This window comes from Zootoca vivipara, chromosome 4 (assembly GCF_965207765.1).
Source record: "Zootoca vivipara chromosome 4, rZooViv2.hap1.1, whole genome shotgun sequence".
Taxonomy (NCBI): Eukaryota; Metazoa; Chordata; class Lepidosauria; order Squamata; family Lacertidae; genus Zootoca; species Zootoca vivipara.
In genome coordinates, this window is record NC_142587.1 from 78,516,497 (window position 1) to 78,542,448 (window position 25,952).

At 43.9% G+C, this 25,952-nt stretch overlaps 1 protein-coding gene across 1 annotated transcript in view; it reads right to left on the reverse strand.

Annotated features, from left to right (window-relative positions):
• Nucleotides 1-25,952, reverse strand: part of MTUS2 (microtubule associated scaffold protein 2) — a 193,896-nt gene that overhangs the window by 67,017 nt on the left and 100,927 nt on the right. Inside the window, exon 4 of the mRNA XM_060273810.2 lies at nt 1,006-1,170. Within this exon, the coding sequence (XP_060129793.1) occupies nt 1,006-1,170 (165 nt within the window). The remainder of the gene's footprint in view (nt 1-1,005; nt 1,171-25,952) is intronic.

A 25,952-nucleotide genomic window follows, 5' to 3' on the forward strand; every position in this document is an offset into this window, starting at 1 on the left:
GGACCATTCCCAGGTCTACCAGGAGATGATGGGGATTGAACCTGGGACCATCGGCACACAAAGCAGGTGCTCTACCACTGAGCTATGGGCATTCCTCACAATGCTAATTACACTGTTAAATGCTCGGTCCCAGCTTCTGCCAACCTAGCAGTTCGAAAGCACGTCAAAGTGCAAGTAGATAAATAGGTACTGCTACAGCGGGAAGGTAAACAGCGTTTCCATGTGCTGCTCTGGTTCGCCAGAAATGGCTTTGTCATGCTGGCCACATGACCTGGAAGCTGTACGCCGGCTCCCTCAGCCAATAATGCGAAATAAGCACTGCAACCCCAGAGTCGGTCACGACTGGACCTAATGGTCAGGGGTCCCTTAACCTTTAAATACCAGTAAATTAGGGGAACATAAAGATAAATCGCTGGTGTGCATTATTAAAAGGAATGGTAGATGCAAGCCATATATTAGCCCTACTTATATCTGAGCTAGTGGGGTTAGAGTGTTGGACTAGGACCTGGGAGACCAGGGTTCAAATCCCTACTCAGCCGTGAAGTTCACCTTAGGCCAGTCACTCATTCTGAGCCTAACCAACCTCACAGGGTCGTTGTGAATATAAAACGAGGAGGAAGAGAACTATGTACGTCACCTTGAGCTCCTGGGAGGAAAAGTGGGATATAAATGTATTAAACCAATAATAATAACCTAAAGGGAAAGCAAAATGCCAAATGGCCAGAAGGTAGACTAGTGCAAATGCTTCACAGGGAATTTTCAGGGAAATTAATACATCCCAAAAGGACCATGGATTCAGGAGGACTGGGTGCATTAAACGGCAGCAGCTGTTTACAAAATGAGAATGGAGTTGGTCACCACCCATATCTCAGGGCAGAGCCTGGCGTCCTGCAGGTGGAAGGAATCTAAGTGCCGGAAAAGGAGGACTAAGCCATAACACACATTTTAGGAACATGCATGTATGCACACTATACGGAATCTGATATGAGTGCTTGAAAAGCTCACCAGCAGGTGTTGTTGCGGCAGTCTTCGGCGCTGGAAGTAAACTCCTCCGGGCAGCTGCTGCGTTGTTTGATGCCTGTGGTGGAGTCCTACTGGCCCCCTTGAGTGTTTCTTTAGAAGGCTCAGCTGCCTTAGGAATGGGTTGCTCCTCATTTCCAAAGTTTGAACCTGCGGGAAGCCAAAGCCACACTAATTAGAACTTCATAAAAAAAAGATGCAAATTGCTAGATCTGTATTTGCAGTTTCAATCCTTCACCAAAATTTTTAAAAAGTTTGCTGCTCCGAAATACTTGGGTAATTATGAAGTTAAATTGTACTTGCTTTGGGGTGGATGTACTGCATTGCTTTTAATCAACTCAGCGGAAAGGCTACATACATACCATACATTTAAAGCACACACGCGCGCGCACACGCACACACACACAATCCTGGAGAGTGTAGTTTAAGGGTGCTGGGAATTATAGATCTGTGAGGTGCAAACTACAGTTCCCAGGATTCCTGAGGGGTGCGTGCATGCTTCAAATGCACTTCAAATGTATGTTATGTTGTGTATGCAGCTATATACGAAGTGGAATGGTAAAAGGCTTATTTACTAAAGGCTTCATTTTTATTCTACTTGGTCTGCTGAGAACTAACATAGAGCACCTGGCCATCAGGGGCGCGGAAGGGGCGCCGAACTCAGCAGCTTCAGGCAGCTCTCCGGAGGTGCGTGGGGAGCACTAGCCAGGGGCCACTGAGAGGTGTGGCGTGGAAGCCCCAGGCTCGCGCTCCCCGCACGCCTCTGTAGAGCGGCCTGAAACCGCTCAACAGCTGAGAGGTGCGGAGGAGGCAGCCCCACCGGCAGGTGGGCACTGCGCGGCGAAGCAGTGCGGAAGCCATGCTGCGTGCTGCGCCCTCCCACAAGGGCGGGGGCGGCAGAGTGATCTCCTCGCCACGGCGCCTGGGCGCCAAACCTGCTTGAGATGGCCCTGATCCCCGCGTGCCTCTGTAGAGTGGCCTGAAGCTGCTCAACAGCTGAGAGGCGCGGAGGAGGCAGCCCCAGGCTCGCTCTCCCTGCGCACCTCCGGAGCTTTGCACTGGGAGCGCAAGCCTGGGGCCGCCTCCACTGTGCCTGTCAGCTGTTAAGCGGCTTCAGGCCGCTCTCTGGAGGCACGCGCACCTCGGGATAGCGGCCGGAAGCCGCTCAACAGCTGACAGGCGCAGTGGAGGCGGCCCCAGGCAGCACTGGGGGACGGCAGGGCGGCGGGCAGGCTGGCCAGTACCCCCTCCATTTTGGCGCCCTAGGCAGCTGCCTAGTTCGCCTTAATGGACGCGCTGGCCCTGCAAGGACATCAGCCAGCACAGCATCTGAGTTGGCATAACAATGGGCATTATAGGTATTTATGTGTCTTTCAGTTAACTGAACAGAGTGAAAGATTATGAAACCTGGGGTGTGTGGAGAGAGAGTGTGTGAACTTGACAGGACTTAGCTTATTGTTATTATTATTAGTTGCTATTTTGTTAATGTTGTTTTATAGATTATACATGCCCTATTGATTTCTTAATCACATAATATGACTTTTGCTGTAATTAAGATGTTTAGCTTTTTTTTAGTTGCTACTTTGTTAATAGTGTTTTATAGATTGCAATTGTTTTATTGCAGTCGTTTTCGGTCATCAACAGCTATCAGTCAGTCAATCACCCACTTCCTCCACCCTTCTGAGTGATCTCCCCTCCCCATCCCCACCCCTCCTCACCCCTTCTCTACATAAGTGCCTGGGGACTTCTATTTCACTGTATCTGAAGAAGTGTGCATGCACACGAAAGCTCATACCAAAATAAAAACTTAGTTGGTCTTTAAGGTGCTACTGAAGGAATTTTTTTATTTTACTTCGACCCAGACCAACACGGCTACCTACCTGTAACCTGTTTTATTGGTGGTTTGCTAATTATTTTTTAAAAAATTATGCTGTATTTGTGATGCTTTATTATGTCCAAAACACCTGAAAGGTACCAGGTTGAAGGAAGACTGCTGTAGTTTCAATGAGTGTGTAAGCATTCCTGCATCCTCATCTTGCCTAGGGAAGGGCCTCTTTAAGTAGAATAGTGGCTGTGCTTTTGATTGAAAAGCAAACTGGCTTGCGTTTGCTGCAAGAAAGGGAAACGTATCCATTTCTCTGCCTGTGATTTCAGTTTCCTACTACCAGTATATTACTAGGAAACTATATTACTAGGAAACAAGTGCCATTCTCTCAGAATAGAGCCTTGCATTGTTTTTTTTATTATCGTTTTCCAGTACAATCTCTTTCAATCAGCACATCCATATTGATCTCATTCTCACATCTAATCACAAATGATCAGGCTTTGCAACCCCTGTCTTCAGCCATTTCCCACCCCAGAAAATAATCCCTGCTGTGCTCTTCGCATATGCATGGAAATCAGTGCTTTTAAAACATTTTCTAAAAAGGCCAGCATTGGGAGTAAATGGGATGCTTAAGTAGACTGAGAGATTACAGGGTTTTGTGGCTTCAGTGCTTGCAACAGAATGAGGGGGGAGAGGTATAAAGCAAGTGATATACTGTACAGAATTCCACAGGAAAGCTACTGTATTGTGCTTACTCTCATCATATTAAAAAGAACACAATGCAATGCTATTTATATGCCTGTGCCTTTTAAAGAAGTAGTCACCCTATCCACACATGTAGATTTGGTTGCAGGAAAACATTGCCTCGGTTTGGCTCTGCAAACTTTAAATAAATATATATATATAAGCAAGAAAGAAAACACATTTCCAGCTGAGGCAGGTGTGTGAGAGAGATGTCTTGGCTATAACTACACACAAAGTTTGCTGTTTACGTGTGTGGGTCCCAGCTGAAAGCAGCACTTCCGAAATCGGAATGGATACATACAAGCATATCGGGCCCATAGCTGCCAAGTTCTCCCTTTTTTTAAGGGAAATTCCTTTATGCTGAATAGGCTTCCTCACGAGAAAAGGGAAAACTTGGCCGCTATGATAGGGCCTTTTCTCAAATAATGAAGCAACATTAAAAATTCAAAAGAAAAGCAACCTGCTGTAGTCAAAAGAAAACAGGAAAACCACAGGCCTATGAGCAGGAATGAATATTAGTCTATGTAAGCAAAGATGCTTTGGTGCAGAATTGCAAAGGACAGATCGCAAATTAGCAATCAGTAATTAAGACATGCAGTCTCAAGTTACCGCTTAGATTCTATGCTACGTTCTCCAACCCAGCCTGACACAAAACACCAGTCAAGTACTGCAGCATATAGGCTACTGCTAGGATGTGAGATTAATGTGCTTTAACACACCACATGTGTACTAGAGAGCTAGGTAAACTGCAATACTGCCAGCAAAGATTGGGTGTGTTAATTCTATATACTGTACGTAACCTGGCTGGGCACAGCAATGTGCTATCTTTAAAACATTTTCTTGAGTTCTAATTGAGATGGTAGTTTATCCCTAATTTGTTCCCAGAGGTGTTCCACTAATTCTTCTCCAAAATTTCCCCTCCCCCCTCTGAATGAAGTTAGCATAGCCCATGTATTGTCTTATGCAAATTTGCGCCCACTTCTGCTGATGTGACAAAAGTGTCGTAGAACACTACATTTATTTGTTTATTTAGATGTGCTTTTAATTGATCTTGCTTCAATGCACTGTTTCCTTGGGTTACATTCTACTGCTGCAAACAGTCTTAGAATTTATATGAAGGGTGGTATAAATACATTGTTAACAAAATAAGTAAATAAATCTCATTTCAAATGAACTATCCACATAATCTTAATGCTATTTATTATTCATGGTGTTGTGATTACTAAGCTCATTTGGATAGCTTGCCTATGGAATCTCTCTCTCTCTCTCTCTCTCTCTCTCTCTCTCTCTCTGTCTCTGGCCAATTTAGCTTAAAATTCAAATTAGAGAAGAAGTTGCCTTCAAGAAGAAATTCTTTATTATTATTTGCCCAGTAGAATATGTCGAATGTCTTTTTTATTGAAAATTCATGTGCTTATCTGTTATTCTCTTATGTGAAATTTATTATACAGAGAACACTTCAATTTACAAATCTGGCTGGCTTCCAGCGTGGAAGTCATTCTTCTGTTTGAAGTATGAGGTGTCAGGGAAAGTTACATACCCGGTAATCTCTTTTGAGAAGGCTCCTTCATTACCAACCGGGAGGGGGGGGGGAAGGCCTTTAAAAAGTTATTTAGTATGAAATGCAGCTTTGAATAAATACTGTTAGCATTTGAAATACAGCAGATGTAGTAGTGACTAATTGTAGCATTATCGTAGGAAGGCGGGAAGGCAGCCCCAAATATGACCTGCTTGTGTACCAAGCAATATTGTAACAGGAAATGCCCATTCTATGCACACTGATCTTGTTAGTGCATACATTTTGGTTCTGCAGACAGACAACGTGAGTCAAGGAGAATACTCTCAGAAGAGAGGAAACTTTAAAAACAATTCCGTATCTGACACAGGTGGTTTTTGAAACTGTGGGGTAAGAACATAAAGAACAAAAGAAGAGCCTGCTGGATCAGGCCAATGGCCTATCTACGTCCAGCATCCTATTCTCAACAGTGTCCAATCAGATGCCTTTGGGAAACCTGAAAGAAGGGTCTGAGCACAAAGGACTCTCCCTTCCCGTGTTCCCAGCTGCTGGCATTTCAGAAGCAATAATGCCTTGACTATGGAAGCCCCTGTGGCTAGTAGACTTAAATACAGTAGCTCTCTCCTCCATGAAGTCATCTAATCCTCTTTTCAAGCCATCTAGGCTTGTGGCCCTCACTGCCTCCAGTGGGAGTGAGTTCCAACGTCTAACTATGTACAGTACTGTGAAGATTTACTTTCCTTTACTTGCCCCAAATCTTTCAAATTTCAGCTTCGTTGGATATCCAGACGGTATTGTCACGAGAGGGAGAAAATTCACAAAGAAAAGTTTTTTCTCCATGCCATTCTATAATATTGTGTCATGTCAGCTCTTAGTTGTCTTTTCTCTAAATGAAAAGGTTCCAGATGCTGCAACTTTTCCTCACTGAGGAGAATGCAGGACTGAATATAGCGGCTAAATTGTTTGTACATTTGTTTTGTTCATTATTAAATATACAAGCCATGTTTCCTCCAAGAACTCAATGTGTGGCTTACATGGTTCTTCCTCTCCCCATTTCATCCTGACAACAAAAACCCTCTGGGGTAGGTAAGGCTGAGAGACAGTGATTGGCCCAAAGTCACCCAGTGAGCTTCATGGCTGGAATTTAAACTCTGGGATCCCAAGATAGCTCAATCGGTAGAGCACGAGACTCTTAATCTCAGAGTCATGGGTTCAAGCCCCACAGTGGGCAGCAAAAGTTTCCTACATTGAAGGGGGTTGGACTGGATGACCCTCAGGGTCCGCCCCAACTCTACAATTCTATGGTTATAGCTTTCAACACAATCTGAATTAGGAGCTAGTCTAACAACTATACCATGCAGGCTCATAATCCCAGTGTCCCAAATTTTGTCCTGCTTAAAACCAAACTGGCAAAATTTGTTTGAGGGTGAAGCCTACAAGTTGTGGACAGTAGCAACTCAATCAGGAAACATTGCATCAGTTCCATAAATGACTTTTCCAAGGACCACAACAATACAAAATGAAATGGGGGCTGGCAGGGGGTGAGTGGGCAGAGTAGGGTGTTACAATAATACTGAATAAAGTTTCTGTTGCTCAGAATAATAACATGATACAGCCTAAAACTAAAAGACACAAATCCTAGGCCAATATAGTAAGGGAAAATATTTCATGCAAAACACCATTGTCTACATTTCCCTGTTGGTGGGGGGGGGGAATGAACAGAGTCAGCAGCATAGTATTAAATTTAAAAAAAAGTAGCTTTGTATCCCAGAATTCCTGGCAATATGGTTTGCAATACATGCTGCTTGAAACACCCTCTAACCTCCCGGGAAGTAGCTGTAACACAACAGACCGCACCCTGCTACTAAATGAAAGTTTAGTCTACTTGCAAAAGTTGATTCCCATCACTGAAATGAATGGGCCGGAATGCTTGCAAGGGTTCCATGTGTGTGGTGGAGTGCAGAGGTTTTTAGACTGGGACAATAGTATTCCTCTTTGGACAATCAGCCTTTAAGGTTACTAGACTGTGCCTTTGTAATCAACGCTCCATATTTAGCCTTTGAGTTTATCAGCCAGCAATCAAGAAGCCTCATCATGTCATGTGCCTCTGTTGAATTTAGAGATGTAACAGAGGAGGAGCAGGGACAGAAAAGAGTTTGCAGAAAGAGTAGTAAGAAATGGTACCAACCCAATCTATCTTTTCTGGAAACACAGACCCAGAGAGGGAGATAAAGCCGACCGATCATTTTATTCCACAGGCAGCTAATATCAGTGACTGATTTCTTCAAGTCAGAGTTCACAATCTATGATTATTGCAAACGGATGTACATTTTCAAGCAAACACCTGCGCAGCATCCTGGAGGTTTGATAAGCATACAGATGAGGCCTCCGCAGAGTGCAATGTTTCCAAGATTATATAAAATTAAGTCCACGGTAAGAGGAACGCAGGAATAAAATACGTAAAATACCGACATCAAAATTGCTATTATTCTAAAGCAGGAGTGTGCAACAAATCGTATCAAATTTAAGCAAAAGGTTCTTGTATTTTTGTATTCAGGCAAGCTAGCTTAAACCCACCACCTCTTAATAAAACGAGCCAGTGTTTATTATTAACAGTAAGACAATGACATTAATCTCAGTGCATACAACAGATGTTTTCCTACTACTGAGGAAGAATATATTTTCATATTCATCTTTTATATTTCTACCCTATTTCTAACTATTTTACTTTAAGGATATTCAAGACAATGTACCTTTCTCAAAAGCAACTTAAGCCCATCATTTTAATGGATTCCAGGTTGTAGGAGCAGAAGTAAAACCAGCAAATAAGGCATACACACCATACGGCCAGTCACCCCTCCCTTCTGAAAATCCGTCCCCATATACAAATGTTGAGGAATTGTTTATCCTGATATCAACAGGACTTTCAGCAGCTTGGATATTGGATATTACTGGAAAGAAGGCAAGAAAGTGCTGTCAGAGTGAGACCTATAGATTCTCAGGTACACCAGTATCAACAGCAGGAGTCAGCGAACATCAGCAATAAAACACCTGGAGTCAGTTAACTCTTTATTCGATCAACGAAAACAGCTCAGGCCTAGTGGTCACAGCAACTCTCCCAATAGGTCTTGCCATAATGAGGCAGTTGCGAGGACTGAGTCCCACCATTCCGAGAGGTTCCTTTCCCAGTAGCCTAGGGCTCCGCCGTCTTGTCTCTCATTGCATCGCTCTCTACATACCTCTTCTGGTTCTGGGAGCCCAAGAGGGAGGGGACCTAGTCACAGCAGGAAGAGGAGATTCCCTGGCTTCTTCAGCAGCCTGCTTCATCTCTGCCTCCTGCCTCCTTGCCCTCTCCTGCCTCTGAGTCTGCACTGCCCTCTGCCACACACCCTTTCTGCTCATTAAACCCTGTTACCTCCTCAGCTTCCGACACCTTCTCCTCCTCCTCCTCCCAGTCTTCTCCCTCTGACCACTAATTATTGTCCCACCACCAAAATCCTGGCTCTGAGCCTTCTTCCCTTGGGGGCTCCCCAGCTGATGTCTCCCATCACCCCTCTGCATCCAGCCAGTTCATGACAACTAGGGGCAATGTAGCAAGTCTTGTGATAACATTCCCCAAGAGCAGGAGTTAAATTGCAGCCCACCCTGGTATAGTGCAAAGAGCAAAACAGGTGCACTGAAATGCCACCCCCCACCCCCTAAAAAAGAGCAAGTTCTGAAACTCTCCAAGTAACCCAATTTCAAAAGTGTTTGGGAGCAATCAAAGCACAGAAACTGCTTTGGCTGTCATTTTGACATTCCTGGACGGGACCCAAATTTCTGCATATGTCGGTTCTCCAACACGCTATACATCAGCAGCCATCTGCTTCGTATGGCAAGGTGCCTACTTCGATGGTGCAATCCTGGTTTTAATAGGAGAGATGTGCCCATGAAAAGATATTATAGATGCCACATCTCCTCAAGGCGCTCTTCCCCAACCAGAGCCCACACGCTTATCGCAAGGAAAGCCATTTGTTGAAATTGTATATCCCCAACAAATACCCTTTCCTGCTGTTGCCTTTAAAGAACATCATTAAAGAATCATGCTTCCCCTAAAGGCATGTAGAGGCACAGCTCCGATTGAGGGGGTGCTGCATGTTCAGCACTTCCAACCCCTATTGTGCAGCACACTGACAGAAAGCCTCAGCTCAGGCTAATGCCTGCTGGCCTACAGAACTAACAAAGGCCACTGTGGAACCAGTGTGGGCCACACAGTCTGCGTGGCTACTGCCCAGCTTTGAATGCAGATAGCAAATAGTGGCTGTTTTTTTTCCAGGTATGCTCCACATCTCTTTCTGTGGCTGCATACACACCATACAGGGACACAGGTGGCGCAGTGGTCTAAACCACCAAGCCTCTAGGGCTTGCTGATCGCAAGGTCAGCATGTCAAATCCATGCGATGGGGTGAGCTCCTGTTGCTCTGTCCCAGCTCCTGCCAACCTAGCAGTTCGAAAGCACACCAGCACGAGTAGATAAATAGGTACCGCTGCGGTGAGAAGGTAAACGGCGTTTCCGTGCACTCTGGCTTCCGCCACAGTGTCCCGTTGCGCCAGAACTGGTTTAGTCATGCTGGCCACATGACCCAGAAAGCTTTCTGTGGACAAATGCTGGCTCCCTCGGCCTGAAAGCGGAGTTAAGCACCGCAACCCCATAGTCAAATTCGATTGGACTTAACTGTCCAGGGGTCCTTTATCTTTACACCATACATTTAAAAGCACATTCTGCCCCAGCAAAGAATCATGAGAACGGTAGTTCATTCCCTCACAGAGCTATAATTCCAAGACCCTTAACAAAGTGCAGTTTGTTGGGAGGGACAACATGCTTTAAATGTATCGTGTGTAAGCAGGGAAGTTGGGATTCCTTTGCATGGACAAACTCCCCTGGACTAAGAGCTATTCTCCTGCCTTGTTACTGATTTCCTAGTAATATCTGAATCTCAGCCTGGCTCCTTAGGAACTACATTTCTTAGCTTCATTTCTGCTTAGCCACTTACCTGCCTCACCTGTAAGAAAATAGGATGCTGCCTTAGTATACTGAGTAATTTAGTACAGTCATACCTCGGTTTAGGTATGCTTTGGTTTGAGTACTTTCAGGTTGAGTACTCCGCGGACCCGTCTGGAACGGATTAATCCACTTTCCATTACTTTCAATGGGAAAGTTTGCTTCAGGTTAAGTACGCTTCAGGTTAAGTACAGACTTCCGAAACCAATTGTGTACTTAAAACGAGGTACCACTGTATTACGGGCAGGAAACTTCATGGGTCTAATTGGGCCAGCAGTCCTTTTTGTTTTCTTTTTGTTTTGTTTTTTTATTTGGTCCATTAGTCTACTGCACCATGTCACACCCACCTGCCCTACACCTGACTCCATGTATGAGTCCAGGTGTGGGGCAGGTAATGATGCATAAAGTGGGGTACCAGCAAGCAGCTGATGAGAGCTGCCTGCAACCCCCTGTGCTTTTGCCCATGTAATTTGATTTCAAACTGCCCAGGCAAAGGAAAACATTTCACCTGATATAACGGTGACCTCTGGTGATTTACAGGGCGCGTGGTCACAACCACCTGTCAAAAAGGGTCATGGGGGTTGGGGGAGGGGAAGCCCTATCCCACAGTGGTTGCAAAAGTTTCCCCACCCCAGTCTGCACCCTCCAGCAGTGGCTTTCCAGTGGCTCAGGTGGAGTTCTTTCCCAGCTCTATTTGGAGACACCAAGGATTGAACCTGGGTCCTTCTTCACAAAAGCCTGTTGCCGAATCACTGAGCTACAACCCAGTTGCTCAGCGGACAGGGGTGTGGAACCTCTAACCTATGGGCTAATCTTGGCCCACCAGGGTGTGAGTTTGATCTGCAAGGTCCCAAAGAAAAGACCTACCTGTCAATCAGCGGACACCAATCTGATGGGCAGGTGATGTCAGTTGATGGGCGCTATGTGTGCACCAGGAAGGAACTAGCACGCGGCCAAAGCAACAGGATTTAAACTCCTGCTCTTCAACTGATGGGGTGGTAGTGGTTTGATCCAGCTCACATCTTTGCAGGGAGCAGAACTGATGCATCCCCTGATCAGCAGAGATACTCCTGCTTGGTGCTGCTTCACCAGCATGTTCCCTGCAGAGAATGCACTTAGTGAAGCAGGTCCCCAAAGAGAGCAGGACTGAAAGTCTCTGGTCACCAGCTCATCAGAATTTTAAGGGAATTTATCTAGCCAGAACAAAACAGAGCAGCTACAGTTCTGCTGGAATTTCTGTGGCATGAGTGAATCAGATAGACAGATGGTGAGCTGGCTATCATTTAAGCTTTAGCTGAATGAGAGCCAAGCTGGGATGCTTTAGCTGCTTGGTTAGGCTGATTTTAAATTCCCTTCTGGCTAATGTAGCAATCAAGCATCTAATGTTGGGGATGCACTGCACACAGGGTTGAGCAAGCCCACTGATAAACCTCCTCCACCTCCGCAAGCTAAATTTGACTGGCGGATGGTTCCACTCACCTGTCAAAGTTGAGGAGACCCCACCCTTGATTTAAGGTGGGTGAGAGATCCACCTCTATCATGAAATGCTTTTCTAGAATCTGCATTCAAGACTCAGGGGAGCTGCAATATGTTACAATGCAAGCCTTAGAACTTCAGTTTCCATGCATTTTGTGGGGGAATAATTTCATTTGATCCATTCAAAACACAGTGGCCTCAATCCAACACTGAGCTGTCATGTGTTATAAGCCCATTTAAAATAATGGCTTTAATCATGCCTAACTATGTGATGGACAGTGGCCCCTGGATTCATTGCTTTCATGATAATATTAATATTAAAATATAGATTAGGAATTAATAAATCAGTTCAGTTATTAGCTCAATCTAATGGTAGTTAAGGGTGCTTGCGGTGCCTGAGATTTTAGGAGGTTTTTTTGCTGGGTTGTTTTTGCATTTATTAGTTAAAAAGCAATTCGGTTTCTCCAGTAAGTAATTTAGTTTCTTAATCTATCGCCTTTGGAAAACAAGATACTAACATTATGAAGAGGCGCCTGTATAATTACATGGCTCCTTACTTAAGCTATTTTTCTTAATTAGGACATTGGCTGATAAATGCATTTGCCCATTTATCGCATGTAAAAATTGTGGTATGGTATTAAGTAGAAATATCCTATTAATTTCAGCTCTATAAAAATTTCAGTTGTTAAGTCCTTGAGAAGACTATTGACTGTCTAGCACTTAAGACCTTGAGGAGATTATCAATGAAAAACGTATTAATATATTAAGCGCACAGGCCTATTCAAGCAGAAAAGTTTCTGATTTCATGCAATCTCACAGTCGCCTTTCACAACAATGCAAGAAATTGTGGGTGCGATCAAGGGTGGTGGAATAGAAAGCATAAAGAACTGTTAAAGAAGTACAAATTGTTCTATTTTTAACCTTTAAAAAAGCCCTTTCCTTTTTATATCAAGAGCTGTGTTTAATCAACTATGCCAAACCCAGGAATCAAGAAAGGATAAAACAGAATTTTGCCTGCTACAAAACACAGCAGCGATGCCCCAGTGCTCAGATACTGTTTGTATGAAGGCTCTGGTGTAGATAAAGTTTCATAATTGAGCATATCTGAGATATAGTCATCCTATGATAATCTATAGTCTGAGGCCCCAATATATGCCTCTGGAAGCATCTGAGCTTGTAGTATTGCTAAAGATAACAGGCTAAATATAAAAAGAACAGGTAAACACTTTTATTCATTTTATGTGCATTGTGCCATTCCTCCAAGGAACTCCCATATTATCCTCAAAAGAACCATTGGAGATAGACTAGGTGAAGAAAAGGTTGTTGGCAAATGAGTAGCATAGAATTGAGGAGTTGGAAGTGACTATGAGCACCATCTAATCCAAGCCCGCTGCAATGCAGGAATATGCAGCCATCCCATATGGAGATCGAACCTGCGATTGGCATTATTAACACCATGCTCTAACCAACTGAGCTACCCATGATTGGATGGGGATTCAAACTCAGGCCACATTCAAACCATACATTTAAAGCACTATGATTGCACTTTAAATGCTCATGTACCAAAGATTTGATGCTACTGATCCCATTCTTTCCCTCACCACAGCTTCTTCCTCACTCTCATTGCTCCTGCTAGTGCAGTAACAAGCACACACATGTCAGCCAGTCTGATTCAGAAGCTTTCCTTCTTCAAAAATGCAGTTTTTCTCCTGTGTGTTCTCCTAACAAGGCCGAGGCACAACAAAGGGAGCCATCTGGTTTCATAACCACAACAACCTTGTGAGGTAGAGCAGGGCTAGAGCTTCACATCTGAGTGGCCATTTGAACCCAGGTCTCCCCTCTCTGTGGTCAGATTTTCTGCTTGACACTGGCTCCTTCATGATTCGCTCTTACGCTATTGTCCCACTAATCCTTAGAACAGGGGAGTCTGACGGAAAGTCAATTTGGTGTCTGCCTACTCTGATTTTTCCAAAACTGAGAAACTCAATCCTATCAGTCATATGAAGTGCTGAGAAGTCTTTGCACAGTTATTTGACGGCCATGTCTTCAATTGCTAGGGAAATATACAAATAATAATAATAATAATCAGAAGCAGTCTAGATAAGAAGAGATGTTGTGCACAGTCTCAGGTTAGAGTACCTCCACCTCCACTGCTATTGCTTGAGGTATAGTATTACAGTAGTAATTAATTAATGAAATCCACCTTTATCTTGGAACAGCTTTCATTTCTTAAACAGTTTGTGGCAACTACTGCTGTCTGCCTGGAGGGGAGAAGATGTGCAATGCAATGAGTAATTCATGAATTTAGATAGGAAAGGAATAAATGGTTTTGTAAAATATTCATCAAATGCTACTAGGTAACTATTTGCCAGGTGTTGTGTGTGTGTGTGTGTGTGTGTGTGTGTGTGTGTGTGTGTGCTTCTTTTATGGAGGCTGTACCTTTAAAGTTGTTTTTATACATTTTACAGACTTGCAAAAAAGCCACCCCATAAACTCCCTCCTGTTCAGAGCATTTGACACATATCGGTTGTGTACACATTATGTGTATTTAAAGCACATAGCACTCTCCCCATCCTGGGAACTGCAGTTTGCCCCCACAGAGCTACAATTCCCAGCACCTTTAAGCTACAGCTCCCAGGATATTCGTTGGGGGAAGTTGTGTTCTTTAAATGCGGCATTCCATATATTCCATATATAGACTCCAACTTCTATCCTCCCTGACCATGGGCCACACTGGCTGGGACTGATGCAAGTTGGAATGCAACATATGGAGGGCCACAGGTGTCTCAGCCCTGGCTTACGACAACCTTATATGGATGAAGGTTGAGAAAATAGCAGCATATTTAAGATGACCTAGTGAATTCATGGCTGAATTCATGGCAGAGGTGAGATTTGAACTGGTTCCCAACTTTTAACCACAATGCGTTGTGCTCCAAAGCTCCAAGAAACCTCTAATGCATGTATCTTCAACCCTTTCAGGACCCACTTTTAAGCCAAACATAAATTTGGGGACCCCTTTATTAACCTGCTGCCATATTAAGATCAGCTGGATAACTTGTTTGGTTACAGCATGGTGCTGATAATGCCAAGGTTGCAGGTTCGATCCCCCGTATGGGACAGCTGCATATTCCTGCATTGAAGGGGGTGGGCTAGATAATTTTCAGGGTCCCTTCTAACTCTACAATTCCATGATTTGCAGGGTGGCAATACTTCTGTTGCAACCCACCTTGGATCTGGCTGTGACCCACTGGTGGGTCCCAAAAATTCCCAGTGCAGCTTACAAAAACACCAGGAACACAATAAAAATAATGTAATACAGTGGTACCTTGGGTTGCGGACCTGATCCGTTCCGGGGTGCCGTTTGCACCCTGAAAAGTCCGCAACCAGAGTGGCGCTTTCACACATGCACGAAAGCGCGATAGATTGGTTCTGCACATGCGCGAAGCGCGCAGAACGCTTCTGCGCATGCGCGCGTGGCAGAACCCGGAAGTAAACACTTGCAGGTCCGCCGCGTTCGCATCACGGAAAAACGCAACCCGCAGCGGACGCAACCTGAGGTATGACTGTACTCCAAACCAATATAGTAACGGCAACAAAGTGAAAGAGAGAAGAGTAAAAACAATCAGCATGGACAAAACAGATTTGATTAAAAGGCCTGGGAAAGCAAGAAGGCATTTGCTTGGTGCAGAATTCCAAGGCCCTCCTGCTGGAAGAAAGGCTCCCAAACATAGAATTAAGCCTCAGTTCAGCAAAACTCATTCACCTATTTATATGTCCCATTCAGTGCTTTTCATTCAAGTATGGTATTTTTGACAAACTAACGGCTCATCTACAGTTCCGCTTGTCTTGTGCTTAGAAAGCATGGGTCTGGGTTTGTTTGTTTTTGCTGCTGCCCAAAAAAACCAAGATCATGGCCACTGGTCCCATCACCTCCTGGCAAATAGAAGGGGAAGAAATGGAGGCAGTGAGAGATTTTACTTTCTTGGGCTCCTTGATCACTGCAGATGGTGACAGCAGTCACGAAATTAAAAGACGCCTGCTTCTTGGGAGAAAAGCAATGACAAACCTAGACAGCATCTTAAAAAGCAGAGACATCACCTTGCCTACAAAGGTCCGTATAGTTAAAGCTATGGTTTTCCCAGTAGTGATGTATGGAAGTGAGAGCTGGACCATGAAGAAGGCTGATCGCCGAAGAATTGGTGCTTTTGAATTATGGTGCTGGAGGAGACTCTTGAGAGTCCCATGGACTGCAAGAAGATCAAACCTCTCCATTCTGAAGGAAATCAACCCTGGGTGCTCACTGGAAGGACAGATCGTGAAGCTGAGGCTCCAATACTGTGGCCACCTCATGAGAAGAGAAGACTCTCTGGAAAAGACCCTGATGTTGGGAAAGATTGAGGGCACTAGGAGAAGGGGACGACAGAGGACGAGATGGTTGGACAGTGTTCTCGAGGCTACGAACATGAGTTTGACCAAACTGCGGGAGGCAGTGCAAGACAGGAGTGCCTGGCGTGCTCTGGTCCATGGGGTCACGAAGAGTCGGACACGACTAAATGACTAAACAACAACAACACCACTTTCCCCCAGAAAACCCACGGCTTAGCAAGCACTAGGTCAGAACTAAGGACAATCCAGCTGCTGTTTGTTCTGATTCAGCGCTAAACCAAGGATTTCCCCAGGGAGACGTGGCAGGGCAAATGGAGGTGTAGATGAGCCCTGAGGCACAAGCTGGACAAGACACTATTCATACATATATTTCCTCATATATTTCCTCTCAGTGTGGCAAGCTCTGAAGATGAATGCAGGGACCCCCGAGGACCAGTGCTCTTTTTCTAGAAAAAGAAGTGCTGCAACTCACCATGAACACCTCCCTCAGTTTTCTCTTAGAATGGCAATGGCGCCCACCTGAGAGGTGCTGGGACTGAGTTCTGGGCATGTTCCGGCTGGGAAAAAAGCCCTGCTGAGGACCCTAATGCTCCCTGCTTTAAACCCATATACATTTGCCCCTGATCTCTGAAGAGGGCTCCAGCTTGATACTAAAATGGTAAGAAGAAACAGTGTGAGAATTCTTACCCTAAGACTCAGGAATCCTCAGTCTGTATTCATGAGACTGAGGAATCCTCAGTCTATATTCAATCCTCAGTCTGTATTCATTTGGTACTGTATTCATCTTTGCTGCTCCAACAAACACCTACAGATTATATCTTTCTTTTGCCTACTCCAGCAATCATGCTGTCTCTTAAGCCAACTTCAGCTCTCCCTTTCTCACTTGCATTTATTCCAGGATGCCTCACTTTATATCTACATAGGCATATTACTTTCTTAGTCTCTTGCCAAGCAGCCGATGAAGTAGAGTGTAGCCCAGAGGTGGGGGAACTGTGGCCATTTAGATGTTGTTGAACTGCATCCTCCATCAGCCCCAGCCAGCATGGCCAAGGGTCAAGGATGATGGGAACTATATTCCAACAACATCAGGGGGCAACCATGGGTTCCCCACCCCAGGCGGTGAGAAGGCATGCCACAATAAACCCAGTTTGCAACAGCAATTATGCAGACATGACAACTGCTAGCCAAACACTTTCGCATTTTCAGCAAATCTTTTTGTATCCTAGGGAATGCAGGAATAGCAAGATAAAGATTTGGCTGCTGCTGCAGCTTCTGCTACATCTGGAAAAGTTTCCAATTTTAGCAAAAAGCAATTGGGGTTTCATCAAGAATGTTTCAAGGCGCTCTAGTTCCTGAGTCCCAGGAAGGCTCAGCCAGATGTCCACAGTATTTACTTTTCCAGCTGTTCTTTTCTGTATTGCTTTCAGTTAGTGTGTGAGCAATTTATCCTCTGCTTAACTACTGTGTGAAACTGTTACCATAAATGCTTCATGACTTTAAAAAAGAAAACACTGACAGAGTGGTTTGTCGCAGTTACCCTCACACAAAGTTCTGCAGGGGCTCTGCCGGGTAAGTGGAGCTCCAGGAAAACTCTTTGTTTTGGGGGGAAGCTTCCCATCTCATTTCCCCATTTATATATACGGAACGTTCCCAAACACTGAAATGCACCAGGCAAAGGTAGTCTCTGTGTGGTTGACACACTGGAGCCCAGTGGTGGCTGCTCTTCCTTGGGGGTGATAGGGCAGAAGGCAGGGAGCCCAACACTAGGTGGCGCCAGAGCCAGAATTGTTTTCTCCATCTTCCTCCCTGCTGAGTTCTACAGGGGGCAACCCTGAGACTAAGGAGGAAGAGGAAGCTGGCAGGCATATATGTTTCACAGGAACATAGGAAGCTGCCTTATACTGAGTCAGACCATTGGTCCAAGCAGCTCCATACTGTCTACACTGACTGACAGTGACTCTTCAGGATTTAAAGCAGTAATCTCTCCCAAACTTACTTGGAGATACCGGGGATCGAACCTGGGACCTTCAGGTTGTGTTTGTCTATGCCACTTCTGTCTTTGAGGAAACTCAGTGTATATAACAGGGATGTGAGATGGAGCACTTCCCCTGACATTTTAAAAAAGGGGAAACTCCTGTTCGTGTGCAGCTCTATTCAACAGAACTTTACAATTGCGGCAAAGTTCTAAGATTTTCATTTGGAAGACACAACACTTTTAAAATTTAAATGTTGGTCTTGGGGCCATTTGTCAGTAAAGCAATGGGCAAGGCTAGTTCGTTTCCCCTTGGATAATTATAAGCTGCACATTTATGGTGAATATAAAGTTTTTATCCTCTTGGATGATTTTAATGCAAGAGTTGTGTGAGATTTTGATCTGTGGTCTGGGACTATTGGGAAAGAAGGAACTGGCAAAGCAACCAGAACAGAATCTTACTTTTGACTATATGTGCAGAGCACAACCTTGTTATTACCAACACACTCTTTCAACAAAAAAATACATTTAAAACATCATGGAGGTACCCTTGGTCAAACCACTGGCACATCTTCGACTATGTAATTTTCTGATCTGAAGATTGCCATGATGTGTTCCTTACCAGAGCTATGACAAGTGCTGAGGATTGCTGGACAGATCACCAATTAATACGTTCCACGATGGCTTTCAAGATGATACCTCAACGCAGGCTTCAAGGAAGGAAACCAAGGTACAAAATAACACTCAATCCCTTCAAGATCCTATTAAGTGGGATTGCTTCCAAACATATCTTAAGGACCAACTGCTTTCAGAGTTCCCTGATAACACTGATGAACACTGGACCAAGCTAAAAACATCCATTATTGCAGCCTATGAACAAACTGTTGGATACCAAACCAAGAAACAGCAGGACTGATTTGATGAGAATGACCGTGAGATTAAGTAGGCTGAAAGCAAACAGTAAGGTTACCATAACTTCCATCATAGAGCTTCAGTTTGCTGATGACAATATAGTGTGTGCACACTCGGAGGATGACCTACAAACCATCCTAAATATCTTTGCAGAGCTTATGAAAAGCTTGGCTTATTGCTCAACATCCAACATCAACAAGCACAAAACAACCCCTCTGCATTGCCACTAATCCAACTCAATGGTGTAATGTTGGAAAGTGTCTATCTCTTCTCCTACCTGGGCCATTATCTTTCCACAAGGGCTGACACTGACGCCAAATCTGGTCATTGCCTGAGCTCTGCGAGTACAGCTTTCTCCCAATTGAAGTGCAGAGTGTTTGAGGACCAGGACTTTCACAGGGAAACCAAAATGCTTGTTTACAAAGCTATTGTACTACCAACCTTACTGTGTGTTTGTGAAACATGGAGCACTTATAAACACCATGCCCAACTCCTCAAAATATTCCATCAACGGTGTCTCTGAAAATTTTTACACATCACTAGGGAAGACAGGCGAACTAATGCCAGTGTACTAGAAGAAGCAAAGATCATCAGTGTCAAAGCAATGATTCTTAACATCAACTTCGTTGGATTGGTTATGTTGAGCAACTACTCTTTCCGAACTTAAAAATGCAAAGTGTAGTGCTGGTGGTCAACAAAAGACGTTTAAAGGCAAATTAAAAAAGATAGTGTAAACATCAACAATTGGGAAACACTGGCCCATGAGCACTCCAATTGGAGAACAACCTTTACCAAAGATATCATGGACTTTGAAGACGCTTGAACACAGGACGAAAGGGAGAAATGTGCTAATAGGAAGGCACATTTGGCAAACCCTCACCATGATCAACTCCCACCCAGAAATCTATGTCTCCACTGTGGAAGGACATGTGGACCCAGAATTGGCTCCACAGTCACTTATGGACTCACTGTTATGACCGTGTTTATGGAAGAATTCTTACTTGGCTACGAGTGATCGCCAAATAAGAACAAAGTTCTTTTTGCTTAGTTCCACTCCCAGACTGGTCACAGCCCCAACCTAAAGTCAGTGGGCTTTGCCCTCAGATCTGTCAAAATCTGCTGGGATTTATCCCATCAGAGATCTTTTGGGCTCCATCTACTTAACCAGAAGGCCTAATCCCAGGCCCTGCTCTGGTAACTATCATTCACGAACTGGCAACATTCACTGTTAAAGCCCTTTTGTTAGCGTGGGATCACTAAGGCTCACACTTTATTGATTCATCTTCTCTAAGGTGTTAATTAGTGTGCATAGTCAATTGTGATAGAAAATACATTCTAATACTTTCAATTAAATTCATTGAGCTGCCTTTAAAAAAACACACCCAAAAGCAAATCATATGGTATAATATTGTTTTTAGTTTATCACCATCAAGGCTTATCAATTAACTATTAATTCTTTTCTCTGGCCACTAGAGGTCAGCCATTATCCTGACAACATTTTCCAAACCTAGACTGCCTAATTGCTTTGTTATCTCGTTGACCAAGAGATCAAATCAAGCTTGAAATGGGGGGGCGGGAAGAGGAAAGGCTCAAAGTTCCAGTCTTGACCAAACAGGCTTAGTGTAAGATACAATTTGTTAGTATTCTATGGTACACCTTGTGTAATTCAAACTGCCGCAAGGGATGAAAACAAGAAATGTTTTGGAGATACTTCCTTTCATTTTTTGGATTTTCAATTATTTGTACTGTAATGTTTTTCTTCTGTAGAAAGCCATTAAAATTAGCTCATTTAAGGAAAAAGTTCGTTTGTATTTCAGATAACATTTTTTGTTGTTGTTTTAATGAATGGCTGCTGGTGGAGGAAGAGGAGTGCATGCACTTTCTGCCAACCCCCCACCAATGACAGGGCCATGGATGGGGTGATATAGTTCTCACCCCAGTCTTCTCTGGGGGTTCATGACCTTTCCCCCATCAACTCCTCCTGCTAGAATTCCTGTTGTACCCAAAATGGTAAGTCTGTCCTTGAAGGAGAACCACTGAAGCTACCGTTCTGAAATTTCGATGGGATGAACATGTGTGAAATTTGCATCCAAATATTGCACAATATCAAAAGGTTACAGACTTTTCCTTTGGGTAAATAGAAAACCTTTAAAGATGCACTGCATCTAAACCCCTGGATTATCTTCTTACAATTTGGCAGGCTTAATCTGTTTGGGCGGGGCTCCTTTGTCAGTAAATTTCATCTGGCCAAAAGGATAAAAAGTTCTAGTCATTCTTAGATTCCCCATGATAGTGAATGGGGAACACTTATAGCTTCTTTGCATACAGAGCAGCTTGGAACCTGGCACACAGATCGAAGTGGAGAGAGTGCAGAGCAATCAGAAACAGATTAGAATATTACAAATACATGCACATTACTAGTATCTACTCTCTCTGTAATCTGGGAACAGAGTTTCAGTTTGCCAGTTCTTAAAAGACACAGTTGCCAGTGCCTGGGATGCGAAGAGTGTATGTGAAGCTAAGTAAATCTGATTTTTTTAAAAATGAAAGATTTTTTTATTATTTTGCAACCAGTTAATTCAGATACCTTTTAATGCATATTTATTAAACACAGAATAGATACAAATGGGGCTCTTTCATTTTATATTTCTCAAATCTCTAGTTGTTACCATTTGAATTCTGCAAAAATATTTGGAAAGGATGTGAAAAAGAGACCAACTCTACAAACTATCAGCAACAGTAGGATCATCTTTGGATTTATCCCAGAGACACCACTTAAGATGTCAATATATGGGGAGGAGGGGATTCACAACAAGGGTCAAAGGCCTGCTCTTTGATCTACTGAGGTTTAATACTGAATGCTTCATTTCCTTGTTATAACCTATGCAACTTTGATAAGTTAAGGTTGCAGTCCTAGGCACATGTACATTAGAATAAGCAGCACTGAACATAGCGGGATTTGACTCTGTAAACACGTGTAGCATAATTGCACTGTAAATTGTAAAGAACAAACACAAGGGGTGTGTGTGTGTGCGTACATTTATAAGAACATTTATTGTGGTACCTATGTATATTTCACAATGGCCAGAAATACTGGTGCTCTCATGAATTACATGTGAACTGAAAGACTGGGGTTCCCCCCACACCCCACAAATGGCATTTCTAGCCAACACAAGAAATTTGATAAGGGATTGGGTAGTGCAGCAGACATTGCTGCACGTGCTAAATTATAGACATCTCTTGAACTACTTCCTTTAGGGCAAGTAGTTAGAAAATGAAAGGGTCATGTTGAAAGGAAGATAACCAGATGGGCACAAGCACATGTAGCATCATAGTCTAGCTGCCAGAATGGTTTTTAGTGATTTAATACCTGGTGTAGCATTTAAGCAGACATGCCGATTCAAGCATGTGTGTAGATGCACCAGCAGATCTGCTCCTTTGCTTAGTGCGGTGAAGGATTAGAGACCAAAATATCTGCATTCAAATGGCACGAATATAAGGTTTGCCATATGGGACCGGATCAATGAGGCTTCAAAGCATGAGACGTGACTCCAATAACAAGCACTCTTTGATGTTTTAGAAAAAAGGACAGGCATCTCTAATGAGCATGGCCAATTGTGCAATGGCATGACATAAAGCTATTTATTTTAGGAGTCTTGCTTAATACTGGTAGACTGCAGATAGTTAGCTTTTTATTTTTATTTTATTAATTGATTGACAGATGGATTTATATCCCCTTCAAATAACATTTTGCAGGGTGGCTAAACTTTATGCGTTTGTTCTGTATCATAAAGAATACACTGGGCCATTTTCATTTGCGAATTGTGCAGGAAAGGGGAACAGAGTCAAAGCATGACTTACCGACAGCAATTTATGGGATCTCATGGCTCATTAAAAAAACAGAATTTCCCCATCATCCTGTCTTCTCAATGTGATCATACAACATCCCTCTTCCTAGCATAACATGGCTGACTAACAGAACATATCTACCATGCTACCAAAGTTGTTTTCATTATGAAACACCATTTCCAAGGTTTGAAATTTATCCTGCAGTGTGTGTGTGTGTGTGTGTGTGTGTGTGTGTGTGTGAGAGAGAGAGAGAGAGAGAGAGAGAGAGAGAGAGAGAGAGAGAGAGAGAAAGGTATTCAAGGACCAATTCTTTTACAGCATGTAGTGCTTTCCTATCAAAATAGCAAAAAAAGGGTGTTTTATTCTACAGAGCTATTTTTGAAACTCTAATAGAAAAAAAAGAAGAACAACACCTGAAGTTACAATGTAAAGGTCACATCATTAAAATCAATGGCTGCCACTGCAAGAAAGGCACACAAAGAACAGGCCATTTGTGAGTGAATGGCTTGATTGGGATTGTAGTTGGCAGGTACATGTTTGTTGATCAACAGCACCAAAACATGATGAAAGAGAACAGGGTGGTGGCCACAGCGGTGGAATGGGCTGATGCTTATTGTGGTTGTCGGAAATGCCACATTTCATAAGTGCTATTTGATCATTTTCCAGCCATCTAGGAAAGCCAGACTACATACTGACTACATAATATAAAATGAAGCCTGTATTGTTGTGAGATAAGAAGAGGACTTCATGCCAGTCTTTTGGAATTTCATTGGCATCCTTTTGCCCAAGGGTAGGCAAACTAAGGCCCAGGGGCTGGATCTGGCCCAATAGCCTTCTAAATCCGGCCCGTGGACGGTCCGGGAATCAGCATGCTTTTACATGAGTAGAATGTGTCCATTTATTTAAAATGCATCTCTGGCTTATTTGTGGGGCACAGGAATTCATTCTTTCCCCCCCTTCAAAATATAGTCTGGTCCCCCACAAGGTCTGAGGGACAGTGGACCGACCCCCTTCTGAAAGTTTGCTGACCCCTGCTTCAGGGCAAATTCCCATCATTTCCAAACCTATCCTACTGAATCTCTTTAATGGAAATACCTCCCCTCTTGCTCCCCTCCTTTTTTACCGTGTTTCGCTACCTGTTTGCTACCTCATCAAAAGCTGGTTCAGCACCATAAATAGGGGTTCATTCATGATCCCAGCAAATGAGGGATCAGGTAGTCCGTGCTGTGGTGCCACACAACTGTCCCACAAACCAATCTGATTTGCAATGTGATGATTTCACAGGGCTGGTAAAGAATAACAGTGTGTGTGTGTATGTGCTCCCTATCCTCACTCTGAATGAGTGGACACTTCCACACCTGTTTTAGACCACATTGAAATCCGAAGCTGCTTTTTGTAGCTGATGAAAAGTGTCCCGCCTTTTGGGCTCAGTACGAACAAATTGTATTTCTGCAATACAATAAATGTTGTTCTCTTTAATCCCTGCATCAAAGTAAATAACAAATATATATACAGCAGAGAAGATAAAAATCAGAGAAGCTAAACAGAGTTTGGATTACTTTTCAATTCAATATTGCGTTGAGTTTTACATGCACCTACCTGCACTTCTCTGAAGAGTGGCTTGAGGATGATGGCATGACTACTTTGCATGGCACACACACACACCCCAAATTAAATAAGCTTCAGGGGAAGGATGAAATCAGAAACAGCAGGGATCAATCCAAAGGTTATTTGAGGCAAGAGGCTGCAATCAGCAATGCCTTGTTCCAAACAAGAGCAACTGTACTGACTTAAATGGTCATGGAGAAGGAAAGTAGCACAAACCTCTGCAAAGAATGTAGTCTGGGAAATATTACCAGTTAAGTTAAGGGAATGAAGCCTTTCTGCCACAATGGTCAAATAATAAGGCCATGAAAGGATGAGAGGCCACATCTTATCATTAAAGCCAGAGCAAGGTGTCAGGAAGATGAAGACAAATGGAGAATCGCAGCTGGAACTGGAGGCCTCCATGTTATGACATCTGAGGTGTCAGTTTGCTCTGCTTCTATGTGCTGTGAGATTGTCATCTTAATTAGACAGACACCAGTAGTTCTGGTGCAGGGTGACATACTCCACACTGATGCTCAGCTTAATGGTGCCTTGGCACTTGTCAGACAGGTTAAAAAGTACACACTCCAGTACTCTTGAAAGTCGGTGTAGTGTTGCTAAAAAGGTAAGTCTCTGGTTCAAAGCCCATCATGGTCAGGCATGGTCAAGTGTTTACACCCCGCTGTCATGGATTGGCTGCACACAGAGGCATAGTGGGAGGCACCAGTTGAGGAACCCCAAGGGAAGAAGGCTCAGTAGTTGGGAACTGGTGGTGGGGCGATGACGAGTGGTCAGTAGGAGAAGAGGGAGAAGACTGGGAAGAGGTGGTGTTGGAAGCTGAAGAGATAACAGGGTTTAGTGAGCAGAGAGAGTCTGTGGCAGAGAGCTGTTCAAAAACAGAGGCAACAGAGGAAGCAGAGGCTGGAGAGGAGGGAAACAAGAGGCAGAGATGAGACAGGCTGGTGAAGAAGTCAGGGTGTCTCCCCCACCTGCTGTAACAAACTCCTCTTCCCACTGGTCTCCCAGAACCAAAAGAGGTATGAAGAGGGAGGAGCAGAGACAGGTGCACTGGCAGAATCTCCAATTTCTGGGGCAGAACTCGGGGGTGGGACTTAGTGCGCTGTGGGAAGGCGGGGACCTTTAGCCTCTGCAACTGCCTCATAGGGGCAAGCTCTACTGAAAGGAGTTGCTGTGGCTCATTAGGCCTGGCACTCCTGAGCAGACTTTGTTTCTTCTAATAAAGAGCTAATTTCACTTACTCTATGTGATTTATTGCTGACCCACTCCTGACACGCAGCCCTGTCACCCAGTCTTAAGACCCACCCCCTTGGAGCTGTTCTTCCTCTCACTAATAGCAACCTGCTGTTTCACCTGCCTCTTGAACAGCTCTTACTTTCAGAAAGTTCTTCCTGATTAGTAGAGATCTCCTTTCTTGTAACTTAAAGCCATTGGTTTGAGTCCTACCCTCCACAGCAGGAGAAAACAAGCTTGTTCCATGTGACAGCCCTTATGATATTTGGCAGTGATAATGGCAGTGATGCAGTAGACCTACTGAAGGAAGGGGTTCCTGATGGGGGACCCTCCAAAATTGGGAGTGAGGACTGGTTGTTTTTGCTTTTACAAC